Source organism: Oratosquilla oratoria, chromosome 6 (genome assembly GCF_046742065.1).
Source record: "Oratosquilla oratoria isolate Oo_2021 chromosome 6, ASM4674206v1, whole genome shotgun sequence".
NCBI classification, from domain to species: Eukaryota; Metazoa; Arthropoda; class Malacostraca; order Stomatopoda; family Squillidae; genus Oratosquilla; species Oratosquilla oratoria.
This window is the reverse complement of record NC_134782.1, coordinates 67,877,840-67,895,415: the sequence shown is the minus strand read 5'-3', so window position 1 is coordinate 67,895,415 and position 17,576 is coordinate 67,877,840. Positions and strand designations below refer to the sequence as shown.

At 39.5% G+C, this 17,576-nt stretch overlaps 1 protein-coding gene across 4 annotated transcripts in view; it reads left to right on the top strand.

Annotated features, from left to right (window-relative positions):
• Positions 1-17,576, top strand: part of LOC143026562 (WD repeat-containing protein 13-like) — a 44,229-nt gene that overhangs the window by 6,904 nt on the left and 19,749 nt on the right. Inside the window, exons 1-5 of one of the 4 annotated variants that reach the window (XM_076187166.1) lie at positions 5,794-5,918; positions 9,957-10,065; positions 10,672-10,727; positions 10,868-11,002; positions 16,049-16,234. In XM_076187166.1, coding sequence (XP_076043281.1) covers positions 9,990-10,065; positions 10,672-10,727; positions 10,868-11,002; positions 16,049-16,234 — 453 coding nt within the window. In that variant the 5' untranslated portion in view covers positions 5,794-5,918; positions 9,957-9,989. Of the gene's footprint in view, positions 1-5,793; positions 6,028-9,956; positions 10,066-10,671; positions 10,728-10,867; positions 11,003-16,048; positions 16,235-17,576 lie in introns of those variants that run through there. The other 3 variants (XM_076187167.1, XM_076187165.1, XM_076187168.1) reach the window with 3 other exon arrangements.

The following is a 17,576-nucleotide window of genomic DNA, read 5'->3' as shown; positions in this document are numbered from 1 at the left end:
AAGGCACTGTGGGAGGTATTGCAGATATATGGGATAGGAGGAAAGCTGTTAAGAGCAGTCAAGAGTTTTTATGAGAGTAGTAGAGCTTGCGTTAGGATTAGAAATGGAGAGAGTGAATGGTTTGAGGTAAAGGTGGGACTTCGTCAGGGGTGTGTTATGTCGCCCTGGCTGTTCAATCTTTACATGGATAGAGTGGTGCGAGAGGTGAATGCAAGGGTAGTGGGTCAGGGGTTGGAGATGATTAAAGAAAATGGAGAAAAGTGGGAGGTGAGCCAGCTGTTGTTTGCTGACGACACTGCGCTTGTAGCAGGATCAGAGGAGGGATTGAGGAAATTAGTGACAGAGTTTGAGGTGTGTGAAAGAAGGAAGCTGAAGATAAATGTGGGCAAAAGTAAGGTGATGAGATGTACAAGGGGAGAGAGTGACAGTAGGCTGGAAGTGAGCATTAAGGGTGAGAAACTGGAGGAAATGGATAGTTTCAGATACTTGGGTGCGAATGTGACAGGAAAGGGAGGAGTAGGGGTAGAGGTAGAATGTAGATTGAGAGAAGCGAATAAATGCCTTGTTGGATTAAAAAGTGTAATGAGAAATCGACATCTGGGAATGGATGCTAAGAGGAGGTTATATGAAGGAGTGATTGTGCCAACAGCAATGTATGGGGCATAAACATGGAACATGAGAGAGGAGGAGAGAAGGAGTTTGAATGTGTTTGAGATGAAATGTCTGAGAAGTATGATAGGGGTTACTAGGCTAGATAGTGAGAAATGAGGAGGTGAGGAGGAGAACAGGGGTGGAAAGGGAGCTGGGAGATAGGGTTGATGAAAGAGTATTAGGATGGTTTGGACACATGGAAAGAATGAGTGAAGAAAGATTAGTAAAAGAAGTGTGGAAGGCGGAGGTGGAAGGAGTGAATATGAGGGGGCGTCCTAGGATGAGATGGATGGATGGGGTGAAAGGGGCTTTACAAAAGAGAGGAATGTCTGTAGAGGAAGGACGGGAGAGGACAGAAGATAGGGGTTAATGGAGAAGGGTTGTGTATAGATGAAGCTGTGATGTATGAGGGGGAGTGGGTGGGGGATGGGGAGTGAGGAAGTATGTATGAGAAAAAAATTGACACAGCCCGAAGGGATTTCTCCCTGTCTTCTCCTTTCCTGCATGAGGGGACGGAGAGGGGGGGGGGGTCGCCGAATTTATGAAGCGGCCTTGCTGTGGATGTGCTGTGTCTTGCGACACTGCTTCTGACCCAGGGCAGTGGACAGGATGCAGGGATGACCCGTCATCCAGGAGGTGCCAAGATAGGAGGGAGGGAGGGTGGAGGGGAGTGGAATATATGGGAAATGAAATGGGTGGGAGTGATTTCTATGCCTTTTTCTTTTTGGCTACCCCCCGTGTAAGGGGGAAAAAGCCTTTGGTATATGTATGGATGTATGTATATCATACGGTAATAGTGGCATAGTATATCTATAATAAAGTTTATATTTATAAACGTTGCTGCTAGTTCAAGTCCCATGGGACTCCCTGAATGATAATGATAATGAGTGGGAGTGGGATTGGGAGTGAGTGTGGGATTGGGAGTGGGATAACGAGACGTGGCATAACATAGGCATAATCAAGGAGGTTCTCTTTATTTAATTTCTTGAGAACGCCTGTATCCAGTTGTCTTAATAAAGATTTTATTGCCCGTTTTATTAACAATGTATCATTTAAAAATTCATTTGACCCAACGGATCACGGGGGTCTAGTAGACGGTTTCAAGCAAGATAACAAACAAGATGATCAGAATTTTATAAGTATATAGATATACATTGATAGATAGGTAGACATATCCAACCAACAGAAACCCTGGCGGAATGTATAAGTTTGAAAAAAGGACTCTGGGACTTACCCAGACTTGAACGGAGAGTCCAGCGTACGTCTTCGGGGGCCCTCGTACCTCTCTGGCCTTTCCTTCCTTCCTTCCTCCTTCCTTCCTTCCTTCCTTCCTTCCTTCTTTCCTACCTTCCTTCCTTCCGCGGCTCTCACACACCCACACTCACTGCCCGACATCACCTTGGGACGGACCTCTCCATCTGTCCTCTATCTTGGAGTAAAAGGAATAAATAAATCAATAAATAAAATAAATAAATAAATGAATATAGTACTAGAAAATAAAAGTAAAATGGAAATAAAAATAAACTTAAATAAAATAAATAAAAAGTCATAAAAATAATATAAAACATAAATTAAAGAATAAACACATAAATAAAATCACAATAAGTTGATAAATAGTGAAAGCGAAATAATGGACACACCAATGTGACTTTCTCTACCATACTCTTTCTAGATTTTCTATCATTATCTTTCTAGCATTCGAAATCTCTAGATTTCGGAACACCAGACCTAAAAATTCATTTCACGACGCGAATCTTGTCAACACCTGTTCTTCTTAATATTCGCACCACCACATTCATCCATGGGAGTAATTCCTAGAATCATGGGCTGTTATGGGTTGCTAGGAGCTAGAATTACACCTACCCCTATCCCCGCAAAATGATTCCTATTCTTATATCCTGGCCAGTAGTAGTAGCTGTAACCTTCACAACTGATCTCCCCTCTACCAGTCTCTTCACCTCTGGGAGACCTATTTGATCTATTTTCGCCCTTCTCACTTACGCCATGAATTATGCTCGGTCGCCGTGGGAGGGAGGGAGAGACAAATAACACCTGGCACCCGCACGGAGAGCCCCCTGGGTGTACAACCTAATAGTCCCAGAATCCGGGGGAAGATATTTACACTCAGCACGTAGGCACAAAGAGACAGACATGGACCGTGCCGTGTCGGCCTAGGCGGTAGCTGCTGGGCTCAGGGTACGCCCAACTTCAAAGTTCAGGTGCTAAGGGAGACTACAGTTGTCCATGAAGATAGAAGCCCTGGTGAACTACGGGTCATTGCAGTTACAACAGTGAGGAAGCAAAGTTAATCAGTAGGACATATTGTGCCTTGATTGATCAACAAGGCACAACACAAATGTAATTATGCTTTTGCATTTTTTTCTTTTATAATTATTCAAAACATAAAACATTCAATGGAGAGAATAATATTAGACTTTTTTCTTATTTTTGGCTGTTTATCTATATCTAAAAATATTAATTTACTTGTACACCTATTCCTTTATTTATTTATCCATATGCTTATTCACTTATCTATATATTTTTGCTGAATTTATTTGGTTTTACTTATAAAGGCATATATTCATTCCCTTGTTTGTTTAATTGGTTATTTATTTATGCATCTGTGTATTTACACGTCGACATATCATAGTTTAAAACCATTTTTCGCAAGGTCTAAGTAAACAGGTCTAATCGCTGTATCAGTACTGCGCAGCTTCTGACGTAGTTTGGATGCGTCCATTTTCTCTTTGTGATACACTGAAGAAAACTGTGAAACGCCAAGGAAGACAGGAACTATAATATTTTATATATTATATATATATATATTATATATCATATATATTATATATTCATATATATAGACAGGAACTATAATATTTTATATATATTTATATATATATTTTATATAATATTTGTCAGAATATAACTAATTGATTGGAGCGGTGCGAGCGAAGGCGACGTCATTTTCGTACGACCAACTTCAACTGACAGCTATAGGACACGCTAACAGCTAACTTTGAACAGCCAGGTGACGTTCACGGGCTCGCTGCGCCAACTCCCTCGAAATTCGGTCGGAAGTGGTTAGACCTTATATTCTTAGATCTTGATTTTTCGTACAGATGTATCGATAGTATTTTTCAGAAATGCAAACCTTCGCGATATAGCATTAGAAAAAAATATTGGAAATTATAATTCATCGACGTAATATGCGTTTTTCTTGGTGGAAAACAATAACATATATATTTTTCTAAGAGCGATACACAAACTTGAGACGCCATCTTTGTTTTGATGGATTCGGAGGTCGAAGACGAAGACGGAGACGACGACCCTGATTACCTATAGAGCACCGTTTCCCAACCTGGGGGTGCTGAAATCAGTTATAGAGGATGCTGGGAAGTGATGCACACAAAAATTACATTGATATATGTATCATTGATTACCCAGATGTGCATATTTGACTTTTGTCGTGCCATTTTATTTTTCTATGGGTGTTCTTATTTCTTCTACAAACAATATTGTCAATTTGTTTCAGTTCTAAGGAATCAAGAAAATAAATCATCAAGCAGTACACTTCACTTTCTTTTATCCTTCTAATAACAAGATAGGGGTGCTGAACTGCTTAGACATGACAACAGGGGGTGCTATGGTCGGAAAAGGTTGGGAAGCACTGCTCTAGATTTAGAGGTACAGCATTACTAAATGCAGGTTAGGAAGGTTAGGTTAGAATATATGAATTTGTCATACTTTAATTTCTTCGACCTCCGTATCTATCAGAACAAATATGGCGTCTCAAGCAACCGACACGGCTCCGTTCGTTTCTGTATCGCTTTTAGCAACTTTTTGTTGTTCATTTCAGCCAAGAAAAACAACTATTACATTGATGCATTATAATTTACAAAATTAATATCTAATTTCATAATGCTATATTGCGTAGGTGTGCACTTTTGAAAATCTACCGTATCGATTGTTTAACACATCTTACGATAACATTTTACGATAAAAATTTTCCAATAACAATATATACGGATTTATGGCCAAGTTTGGCTAAAGAATATTTAGAGACGGGGCTCTACGGGTGTAGACATTTCCTGTATGTGGCACACTAAAACTTCCAAAATTCTAGCGCGGTAGCACGATTACTGGTAATACATAATTATCTCGGGTGCCATATTTTCACTCAAAATACGAATGTAAATGAATTAAGATTATCTAGACTTGTCCTTTTTTTTATATCTGTATACCAAGAACTTTTTCCCTTTATATGGGAAGTAGTTAAGTCAGAGGCACATATACCTATTCCCACCCATTTCACACTACTAAACCACCCCTCCAATCTCAGTTCCTCATGGATGACGGGTCATCCTTGCATTCGCCAACTGCCCTAGGTCAAACGCAATGCAACAAGATTATTTTTAATAGTGTCATCATTAGAAGGGCATAATTGAAATATAAGTAACATATTGTCAGGCCCAATTTATTATGTTTTTATATCTTACTACGATTCACTAAGAATTAGATTTAAAACAACTACAAATTTCAGTTGTGTTACAGTAATCATAATCAGATTGATCAATTGAATGGAAAAAATGAACATATTTTTGTATAATAAGTATATATAAATGAAAGTTACTGAAAAGAAAGACTGGATGACCTCCTAGTTAATTGCACTACAATCAAGAATACTATATTATTGAGACTCGTTACACTCACTGAAATGAGTACCGAGTATAGATAAGGCTACAAAAGGTGACATTAATTAATGCTGGGTTCTATATTTAGTAGATTGCCATGGGTGCTTATTAACACTCATCCCCAAATCTGAAACTATTGATTAATGAAATTATAGGAAATCTCTGGTGACACATATATATGTATATCAATGCTGGTGGTTTATTTACTATATATAGATAAAGAAATTGATAAAAACTTACCCGTGTTTTTAATTTTCCCTCTCAAGCGCATCTGTCAAAACAAAAACAAACCCGTTCGCTCAGGTACGTCTGCGACAGGGATTTCATCATCACATATGCTAAGTAAATTGAATGTTTGACCAGTGACTGTGCTGTGAAATCGTTGAAATGTTGTTTATCTTTTAAAACTATATTTCAAAAAGTTATTAGACAATAATATGTGTGCGTTACTTTTCATTACTATAACCTATATGTGATTGAAAATCTATGAATTCTTTTGTTTTCGGTTCATACATTCCTCGAACGAAATGTAAACATTGGATTGATTACGACGCCAAAGGAAGTCAGAATCGTTTGGTAACGTTCGTTTGAAGTAATATACACTCTATCAAGTTATATTATAAGTAGTAACAATAACTGCACTTAGTGGTATCAGTATGAATTCTGTATGAAACTTCTTTCCAACGTAAGCAATGGGTTAATTGAATATTTGTTGTTGTTTCCTCACCTCAAGCTGACTGCTTGTGTGTAATTAATATCCGTTTATTGTATCTGGCCTAAACGCAGCAATTGTAGGTGCCATTACTATGTGCTCAGGAAGATCATTCGAGTGGTCAATAACAGGTGGCTTGCTCGACACCTGTAATCGTAGAGATTGTTGGGACCGAGAAAATAACTTAAAAAGTTAAAGTAGAGCCAGAGGACATACCTCAAGCCATGGATCATCATGTAAACCAGTTAGTAGTTACCCAGTAGCATTCCTCATGCAGGTGCTGGTCATCATGAATTTGCAATTTGGTTTGACATATTTGACCAGTTAATAATGTCCCAGTTCTTGTTCCATGATTTTGTTTTGGTATTGGCTACTGAAGGCCATTAACCCCAAGCTGTTTAAACAAGGATAGTTTTAGTTACTGTTATATTCTGGCTGCTGCCTGGCCATTTCACTTGGTTCTATGATAGCCTTTCATTAGGTAAAGGACTAAACCTAAGTATCTGGGTAAATTAAGATGAGAATATTCAATTGCCACAGATATATTAACATTATGCCATGTTTCACCACTAGTAGGCTGTGGTGGATTACACCACATTCAAGTGGTCTTCCAGCTTATCAAAAATCTTACGGGAATATTGGAAAGCAGAGGATTTTGGGTTGGCCCTGGGGAATTGTGTGATGCTTTCTGACATGTTAAAGCATGAACAATTGTCTTTGGAAAAACTGAGCCAATATTTGGTATTGAAATGTATAAGAAATGGATGGCACAGTACCTATTAAAAAAATCATAAGAAATACTTGTTTTTAGAAAACTTAGCTAGTATTTGGTTTTCAGAAATAGAGGAGATGCATGTTATTTGAAAGCCCAACCAGTGTTTGTTATATAAAACTACAAAAAAGGCATGCTTTTGATGGTAATACAAAAGCTAGCTTTTGTATTTATATAACCATGAAAACTAAATAACCAGAATATATTGTTAGTTGAAGTAAATACCATAGTGTTTTCTATGGACTTGTCAGCAACTGCCACTCTCATACATACATACATACATACATATATATATATATATATATGTATATGTATATATATATATATATATATATATATATATATTTTTTTTTTTTTTTTTTTTTTAGGTCAGGGTAGCATGATAAATTAGATTTATTATTAATACTTTTTTTAACTTAGGTTCTTTGATATTAAGCATGAGAGATGTCTTTGGTCTTAAGCATGATCGATTGATATTGAAGTATAGAGGTGTTAGGAGGGAGCACTGTCTCTTTTATGGGATCGTTAACATTATTTTATCACCCCACCATTACCCCTACTTTATATGATGTTGCCTTCCTACTATTAGGTATTTCAAAATAATAATCATATCTTTAATAAAAGCAAGAGGAAAAAAAAAGATAGAATTAAGGTACAATGTCTATAGCTTTGCCATATATGGAAATCTACATTATAACTGGTACTTGGAGTGGAGGATTGGTAGTATTTTCAAGGTCTCCAAGCTATCAGGTTATGTTAAATCTCCCAAAATTCATTGTAATGACATTTGATAAAAATAATTGAATTCCATATCCAGAATTAATTGTAATTACATTTGATAACAATACTTGAACTTTATATATTGAACAGTCCTATTACATGTGCTTACTAAATGCTGTCTGTTTCGCATTGCTGCAGCTAATATTGTAGATATCAGGGCTCGTACTTCTTTCTGTAAGCTATTAAGAATTATGTTCTACACCACATGTCTTTGTCCATAGGGAACAACATTGCATTGCCTAATGAATGTGTTTGTAAATATTTGAAGTTCCATTCACATCAACTCTTGCACTACTTTAGGTAGCACTTGTTCTTTTAATTGAGAAGTTGCTTGGTCCTTACATTTGGCTATGTGTTGTCCTTTCAGTAGCCTAAGGGTTGAATTAATTGCAATTGATCCCTTCTGTACTGGGTGGCTATTACTGATGTCCATTATCTTTGGCTGCTTTCATGTGCTTCAATTCAAATATCTGTATGACTTCTTCGGTAGTGAAAATGTTGATAGTGGTTGTGGTAATGCCCTGTTCAAATCCAGTTTGCTCTTAACATGTTAACAGTCATAGATAATATCATTGCCAGTAACTACTTCCATCCTTGAGGACAGCATTGTGCCAAAGAGGTGGTACTATAAAGATGGTAAAGAGAAGATTCATTGAAGGTGGCTGAAAGGACAAATAGAAGTTGAAAAGGAGAAAAAAAAAAATTAGTGGAAATTTATTTCTGATCACTAAATAATGCTGCATAACATATATAGAATATAGATTGTAATAGAATAATGTGGTAAGAAAGAACAAACATTATGGAAAACATAACAGTTTGTACTCAGGGGACATGAGATCACCAGGGCTACAGGAAAAGTTGCTGTGATATCCCTGATTTATTTTGCAGTCATTAGGTAATGGCATCCAGTATTAATGACAATAATTGTTGCCTGGATTTTCATTAAGTGGAAAAATGCAGCCCCACAGTGAGTGTTTCTTTGTCATTGACTGAAAATGGTAGGAGGTTGGGAGCACTCCCGAATTCTCAACTTTCCATGTGTGAAAAGGTGTAAGAAATATATTTAAAGTTCATAGAGAGAGATCTTGGATCCAGTCACGAGACTGAGTGTCAATTCCCCAAGGCTACTTCCGCATAAAGGTGAGGGGGTTAATGGGTTTAGAAAATGGGCAGAACCAGTATGTGCAGGTACTCATTGGTTCCATGCCATATAAGATTTATAATCAGAAAAGCTCATCACTTGAAGGTTTTAGTTGATGGTTACCCTAGGTTCTTGCTGTAGGTGCTGCAGAACTATTTTTTTTTTTTTTTTTTTTTTTTTTCCACTATTGTGCTGCTGCATTTTATTTTATTCATCTATAACCCCATCATTTTTTTCTTTATTGTTAGTGTGTCACAAGTATTTCTTCTCCACTTTGTTGGGTCATGGTTTACCTAAAAATTACTTTTAAAAATGTTTATAAAAGAGATATTTGTTTTTTGTCTTGCATACTAAAATTACACCATTACTGCATGTGCAACAAGAAAATTCATAACTGATAAATATTGATTGCTATTATTTTTTGTTGTTTATTTTTTCAATGGGAGTTCATTTATCATTTGCTTAAATGGGATGTAGGCTCTTGAAAGTAATATTTAACAATGCAAGAATGTCATGTAGAGATTAAAGAATTACTTAATTAAGAGGGTGACCATAATGAGATAGATGGATGGGATGAAAGAGGCTTTGAGCAAGAGGGGAATGTCTGTTGAGCAGGGAAGGGAGAAGACAGGGGATAGGTGTAAGTGGAGAATGGTTGTGTATAGATGGTATTTTGATGCAGCCCAAAGTGATTTCTCCCCCTCTTCTATATTTTCCATACTAGAGGATGAAGTAGGAGGATTGCTATTAAAATGAAGCGGCTCTGCTGTTGATGTACTGTCTTGCTGCATTGCCTCTAACCCAGGCAGTAGGCAGAAAATAGGGATGTTCCTTTACCTACAAGGAACTAAAATGAGAGAGAAACAATGGATGGTGGATGGGAGTGGGTGCATGCCTTGGCTGGCTACCTTCCATATACTGTACTGTATGATGGAAGAGGCCTTTGGTATACAGATAGATAGAGAGGGTTATAAGTGGGACTTTATGAAGAATGTTGTTTTGGTTCTTTTTATTTATTTATTTAACTTTGGTTATTGTTATTATCATACATTGCATTGTATTTTTACTCATTTTTGCTGTTGTTTTTATTGTTAATATTTTCTTCGTGTTTCTACATTAACCAGCCACTTAATGGCAACACAAAATAGCTACATTCCTGCATTATCACCCCTTTTGATTAACACAATCTTTCCTCATTTATATTTATAGATGAATTGAAAGGGCATCAAGTGACATACAGTGATGGCATGGTGGCAACAGGTGTTGGCAGTTGATGCCAAGTTTAACGCTTATCGTGCTCCCAATAATCCCAGCTTCAGTAAGCAAAAAAAAAAACTTTTTTGTGATTGGTTAAAAATCATTCTGATATTGGAAAGGGGTTTTGTTAGACATCTTGCAATAGTGGTCATAGCATTTATAGCTATGTAAAATACTGGTGGACACTTGATATATGAAATAAAGTGCATTCATGAATAGGAATAATTTGCCAGTGTAGTTGCTGTAACTAACAATTTTTTTTTCCCCAATATATCAACATTTATCAGTAGTCACGTGTTCATCAATATTTGCATTAACATTACTGCCATTACTTCTATATTACAGAGCTGGGTGCGTTTCTAGGTCCGTTCCTCAGTGTCCTGAACAACCCCCAACCAGTCAGGACACCAAAGAATGCACTGAGGAATGTGCCCAGCTCTGCTATATAAACATGACTCATGATAGCCCTTGTATGCAGGAATATTATTGAATCATTTTCGTTTGGAAATTAGTTTAGGATTTGTCAGAACATCCTGGTTTGTCTCTTAAGTGTTACTAATATCCAACTGATTTATGTATAGTTGATGATGTGTTATACTGGTATACTGTAATATTCAGAAAGCATTTTATACATATTTTGAGCCATGTTCTTTGGATTTATTTACAGAGACTCAGTATATAAGGAGAAGAAGTCAACTTCTTCGAGACAGCAACAGAGATGAGGTAATGGGACGATGTTCGAAGATATAAATATTTTGCCAGATGTTATTTCTAGGTTTCAAATTTATAGGAATAGTAGCTAGATCATATAAGCATTGACACAATCTCCACACCATCACTATTATAAATAATTATATTTGCAGGATAGTGCAGCATTGAAATCTTATTTGAAGAACAGGATTGGATTGCTTCAGCAACGATATGGTATCACAGTGGACCAGTTGAGTGTGAAAAGTCGCTCTGCTAGTGTACGCTCAGCTTCACGACTAACTGCAGAAGTGAGGACATGTTTTGTTGAAACTGTTCATTTTGCATATGCAACATATTCATTTAGGGCCTGTCCATACCGAGCCTCATGTTGTGCCAACACATTAGTCAGTGTGTTGATTGTTGTGTTGCGGGTGGGCCTCTTCAACTTCCAGCACACCTCAAAACTTCTAATTTCATGCATTGGGGCAGTGCCCATCTTGACAGAAAGGGGTTAGGTACATATTGCATGAAGCTCTCCAAGATTGCTCCTATATCTGAATGGATAAGGAGCAACACTCTTGCATTTGTAGATTTACTACAGCAGCATCTTTGCCTTTGAAACATGAAGTGCAAGTTTAGAAGTAATTAAAGCAGAAATGTCTCATATTATGAACTGTGAACTGGATAATGAGGACACACATCCCTCCCTTGGCAGTGTCCAGAGGTGACTGACACACTGCAGCACTCCAGGTAGTGACAGACTGTGTGGACACATGGCACTGTATTCAACACTGCCAACTGCCTCATGCAGCACTGCACGAGGCTCAGTGTAGATTAGGCGTTAGTTGACTCAGTATAAAGTTGAACTTGGAATATGGGACCAGTGACAGGAACATGGAAATGTTGATTCTTTGAGATGGGTGTTACAATCTCTGTCAACACCTTCATCTGAGGGGGGCAGACATTTGGTCACTGGACTAGACCCAAGACCTTTTTCTATTGTATCTCACTGTATTTCTACCACCTTTTCAAATAAGGAAAACTGAACTGATAACCAGGGCAGTCAAGAGTTTTTACAAGAGTAGTAGAGCTTGTGTTAGAAGTAGAAATGGAGAGAGTGAGTGGTTTGTCATGTTGCCATGGCTGTTTCAGTGTGTACCTGGATGGGGTGGTGTAGAAGGTAAAACGAGGGGAATGGGCAGGGGATTGGAGATGGTTAAAGAAAATCGAGAGAAATGGAAGGTGAGCCAGGTGCTGTTTGCTAATGACCATGTGCTTGTGGCAGAGTCAGGGGGGGAGGATTAAGGGAGTTAGTGATGAAGTTTGGGAAAGTATGCAATAGGAGAAAGTTGAAGGTAAATGTAAAGGTAAGTTGATAAGATGTACAAGGGGAAAGGATGTCAGCAATTTGGAAGTGTTTAAGGAGAGAGGCTGGAGGAAGTGAACAGCTTTAGGTATATAAGGTCACATGTGGTGGGAAAGGGAGGTGTGGAGGTGGAGGTAAATTGTAGACTCAGAGAAGCAAGTAAATGCCTTGCAAGATTAAAAAGTGTCATGAGCAATAGGCATTTAGGAATGTATGCAAAGAGGAGATTATATGATGGGTGATTGTGCCAACAACACTGTATGGGGTAGAGACATGAAATTTAAGAGAGGCAGTAAGGAAAAATTTAAATGTGTTTGAGATGAAATGTCTGAGAAATATAGCAGGGGTTACAAAGTCAGATAGAGTGAGAAACAAGGAGGTGAGGAGAGTGGGGGTGGAAAAGGAGATGGCAGATACGGCTGATGAAAGATTATTGGGATGGTTTGGACACGTGGAAAGAATGAGTGAAGAGAGATTAATAAAAGAGGTGTGGAAGGCAGAGATGGATGGAGTGAACATGAGGGGGCAACTGGGGATGAGATGGATGGATGGAGTGAAAGGGTCATTGAACAGGAGGAGTATGTCTATTGAGCAGGGAAGGGAGAAGGCAGGAGTTAGGGGGGAGTGGAGAATGGCTTTGTAAAGATGATACTGTGAATAGAGGAAGGGAATGGGTGTGTGATGGGGTGGGTTAGGGAGTGATTACGTGTGAATGATATTTTGATGCAGCCCAAAGAGATTTTTCCCCATCTGCTATTTTTCTGCATGAAGGAGCGGAGAGAGCTGGTCACCAATTAAGTGAACCGGCCTTGCTGTGTGTTACTGCATTGCTTCTGATTCAGGGCAGTGGGCAGGATACAGGAATGAGCCATCATGCATGAGGAGCTAAGATGAGGGAGGAAAGAGTGGTGGGTGAGAGTGACATGGGTGGGGGGTGGGTATATGACTTTTGACTTTGGCTACCTCCCTGGTAAGGGAGAAAAAAAACCTTGGTCTAGAGATATATTATTATTAACTGTTTGTCTCTAATTCTGTCTGTCATCCATGATGAAAGGGGTTGAGTGCAATGGCAATAATCCTATTACTACAAAGGGGTTGCTGTGCAAATGAAGAAAATAATCTAATAGTAGTAGAAAAAAGGAGAGGGGATACACCCACCATGGAAGAGATTAAAATTCAAATCAAATCTTATCACTCCATATCTTGATCTATTTGTGGGTGGCATTGTTTGCCTCCTTTAGATTGGTTCTGCACCGCACTGACATATTGCACTGGGAATGTGACCCCACTTAAGCAGGTGTCCAGTCTTTGCAACCTTTACTCTTGCCCTGTTAAGTATAACTCAACCCTTTCTAGTAAATCTGCCCCAGGTGGGAGACTTTCAATATGGTTAGGGAAAGATTCATTGTCGTGCTAATCCCATTCTCTCCTCTTTGACATCCTGTGGCTGGCTGAGGATGTATTTCCCAGTCTGTGAAACTCTTTCAAGACTTCAGACATTTTGGCACTTTTGAGGGTGTCTGGTATCAGACAGCTGTTTGTCGTGCTCTAATTTGGTGTTAGCTTTGCGACAGATATCAGGTGATGTGATATCAGCTAGCCTGTACAGTACAGAGAGTGGGGTGGCCTTCAGGTTGCCTGTAATGATATGGCAAGCTTTAATTAGTTCTTGGTTTACCTTGTCAGCATATGCTGACCTGGCCCAGACTGTTGAATAATACTCTGCTGTAGAGTAACATCATACTAGAACTGACTTTTTAAGCATACGAGGATCTACACCCCAGTTCGAGTTTGCAAGTTGACTTGAGATTATTCTTTTGGGAGAGCATTTTTTTTAAGCTTGGTGGTGTGCTCCTTAACCTCTTCAATATGAGTCAAATTCTCACGTGTGGCATCAGATGCCTGATGCACAGTGGTGCATCACAATACTTGCATTATAAAATGTAAAGTCCCCATTGTATTAATAATTCTCTTTCACTGAGTAATAATAAACACAGAAAATATGATCAAGCCAGTTCACAGAATTTGGGGGTAACTCAGTTACAACTACAAAATAAATATAATCAAGACACTGGCACCTTGCATCATCGTATACCCACTCGCACCTCATGACACCTACGTAGGCATCATGATATGGAAGGGGTTAACCCCTTCCATACGGTGCCGCACACGTAGGCGTCATGGACTTAGATCTCGGTGGCAGCAGCCAATGCCAGCCGTACGACGTGTCGTAATAATACTCGCATCATAAAATATAGTCACCGCTTATATCGATCGTTCTCTCTTCACCCGTGAATTTTGATAACAATAGAAAATGCGATTACAAAAGAATTAGAAAGAATGTCATTATGGAGGGGCGACTACAATAAATATAATCAAGACGCCGATATGGCAGCCTCGCGAATACACTCGCTCCCCATGACGCCTACGTGTGCGGCACCGTATGGAAGGGGTTAAAGGAGAGAGTGCAGCCAAGGGTCATACCAAGATAGACTGGATATGGTGTTTTTTCCAGTGTCTTCCTTTCCCATCCAACATCAAGGTTCTGCTAGTAAGATGGTTGTTTGGATGGAAGGAATAGACTTGGATCTTCCTTGGCTTGGCATTCTGGAACCATGTCTTGAAGTATGTAGAGAGCAATCTTTGGAGTTCCATTAGTCTTTTCAGTGGTTTCAAAGCCCTTATCCTGGGTTGCCTGGTAAAGTTCATCTATGTAAATGAATCAATGGATAAGCTGAAGTGATGGCAGGTTGTTTGTATATATGTTAAAAGGTGTTGGGCATGTACTGATCCCTATGGCAGACCATATTTCTGAGTTCTTCATCAGCTGTGCTTTCTGTCCATTTCAATGAAAAAGCACTAGATTACCAGGAGTGACTCGATTACTCAAAGTAGGGTGATAAGATGTACAAGGGGAGAAGATGGCAGCAAATTGGAAGTGAGTATTAAGGGAGAGAGAGACTGGAGGAAGTGGTTAGCTTTAGATACTTGGGGGGTGAATGTGGCAAGAAAGGGAGAAGTGGAGGTGGAGGCAGAATGTAGGTTGAGAGAAGCAAGTAGTTGCCTTGGTGAATTAAAATGTGTAATGAGAAATAGATATTTGGGAATGGATTCTAAGAGATTTTATGAAGGGGTGCTTGTGCCGACAGCATTTTATGGGGCAGAAATGTGGAACATAAGAGAGGAAGAGTTTAAATGTGTTTGAGATTAAATGTCTGAGAAGTATGTTAGGGATTACTAGGCTAGATTTAGTGAGAAACAAGGAGAGCGGAGGTGGAAAAGGAGTTAGGAGATAGGGTTGATGAAAGAGTATTGGGATGGTTTGGACACATGGAAAGAATGAATGAAGAAAGACTAGTAAAAGAGGTATGGAAGGAGTGAACATAAGGGGGCAACCTAGGATGAGATGGATGGATGGGGTAAAAGGGGCTGTGGGGAAGAGGGGACGGTCTGTTGAGGAAGGATAGGAGAGGAAAGAAGACATGGGTGAATGGAGAATAGTTGTATGTGGATGATGTTGTGATCCATGAGGTGGAATGGGTGGGGGGTGAGGGAGTATGTGTGAAAAACAAATTGAGGCATCCCAAAGGGATTTCTCCCCATTTTCTTTTATGCATGAGGGGACGGAGAGGGGGTTGCTGATTTAATGAAGAAGCCTTGCTGTGGATGTGCTGTGGACAAGCTGCAGGGATGACCCATCATCTAGGAGGTGCCAAGATAAGAGGGTGGAGGGGAGTGGAGTGTGATAGGGATGGAATGGGTGGGAGTGGGTTTTATGCCTTTGTTTTTTGGCTACCTCCCTTATAAGGGGGAAAAAAGCCTTTGGTATATGTATATATGTACATTCTTACATGCATGACCTATAATGTTTATTCTATCATGCATTTTAACTTGCATTTCAATGTAGATGAGTTGATTGGTCATCTAATTTAGTGGATAACAAGATACGAAATTTATTCTATACTGTACTGAATTGTATTGATACCAGGGGGACTCACCACGATCAATGAGCCGCACTGCCCTATCCCTCGGCAGTGGTCAGGGGCCAGAGGCTGCTCCCCCTGCTGGAGGGCTCGTACCCACCTACCGGGCTGAGGCCTCGAAAGCCATTGTCGGAGGAACTTCCATCGGAGAGAACTATGCCTTCTCAGGAGTGCATCACATTTTTGATCAGGTGAGTATTGGGATGGTTTGGACACATGGAAAGAATGCATGAAGAAAGACTAATAAAAGAAGTGTGGAAGGAGTGAACATGAGGTGTTGACCTAAGGTGAGATGGATGGATGAGGTAAAAGGGGCATTGGTAGAGGGGAATGTATGTTGAGGAAGGACAGGAGAGGACAAGGTAGGGGTGAATGGAGAATGGTTGTGTATGGATAATCCTGTGATGCATGAGGGGAAGTGGGTGGGGGAATGGGGGATGAGGGAGTATGTATGAGAAATAAATTGATGCAGCCCGAAGGGATTTCTCCCCATCTTCTCCTTTTCTGCATGAAGGGACAGAGAGGGGGAGGTGCACTGTATTAATGAAGTGGCCTTGCTGTGGATGTGCTGTGTCTTGCAGCACTGCTTCTAACCCAGGGCAGTGGACAAGATACGGAGATGACCCATCATCCAGGAGGTGCCAAGATAAGAGAGAGGGTAGAGGGGAGTGGAGTATGTAGGGGATGGAATGGGTGAGTGTGTTTTTTTTGTTTTAGTTTTTTGGCTACCTCCCTTGTAAGGGGGAAAAAAGCCTTTGGTATATGTATGTATGATTATTTATTCAGTGTGAGAGCCATAGGTCTCTTGAAAGGGAGACCTGGGGCAATGGATGGATTTATTCAGGGTGGAGGTAGTTTGACATACTGAAGTATGTGGTCTGGTATCAGCTAGAATAACATATATAAAGAATATGTTCCTATGGGTTGAAAAGATTGAAGGTGTACAATTACCTCCTCAAGTGTTACAGTGGCTGCTGCCAAACAGGGAGCTGTGAGAAGCGTATGTTCAAGTTGTAGATTTAGGAGTTCTTTAATAAATGTTCATCATAAAGACAAACACTTGCTGTAGCTGTGTAGAAAATGCTGGACACTAGTACTTTAGATTAAAGTTAATTGTACTTTTTACTGATAGTTTTCTTTAGCATGTGTAATGATAAATGTTTCCTGTCATTTCTGGTAATGTGTGATTCAGCTTTCTTAGGACCTATGGAACTTTTGCAAGGAAGAACTGCAAATTGGGTTAATCAATTGGTCACTCTTGTATAGTCATAATTAGCTTCTCACATAGCTTTTATATATATATATCTGGATGCTCACTGGCCAAGCAGGTTAGAGTCTCTACTTGTGATGGAGGTCAAGGTGATGGTGGTTTGAACCCTACCGTGAATGAGTTGGACCAAGGGCATAGTTCATTAAATTCCATGCTACAATGTCCTCTGAAAGGAGCACCATCCTAGTCACCTGGTGGGGTGGAGGTGGGGGGGGGGGGTTTGTGACATTAAGAGGGGGACTATGTCGTGACACGTAGGTAAG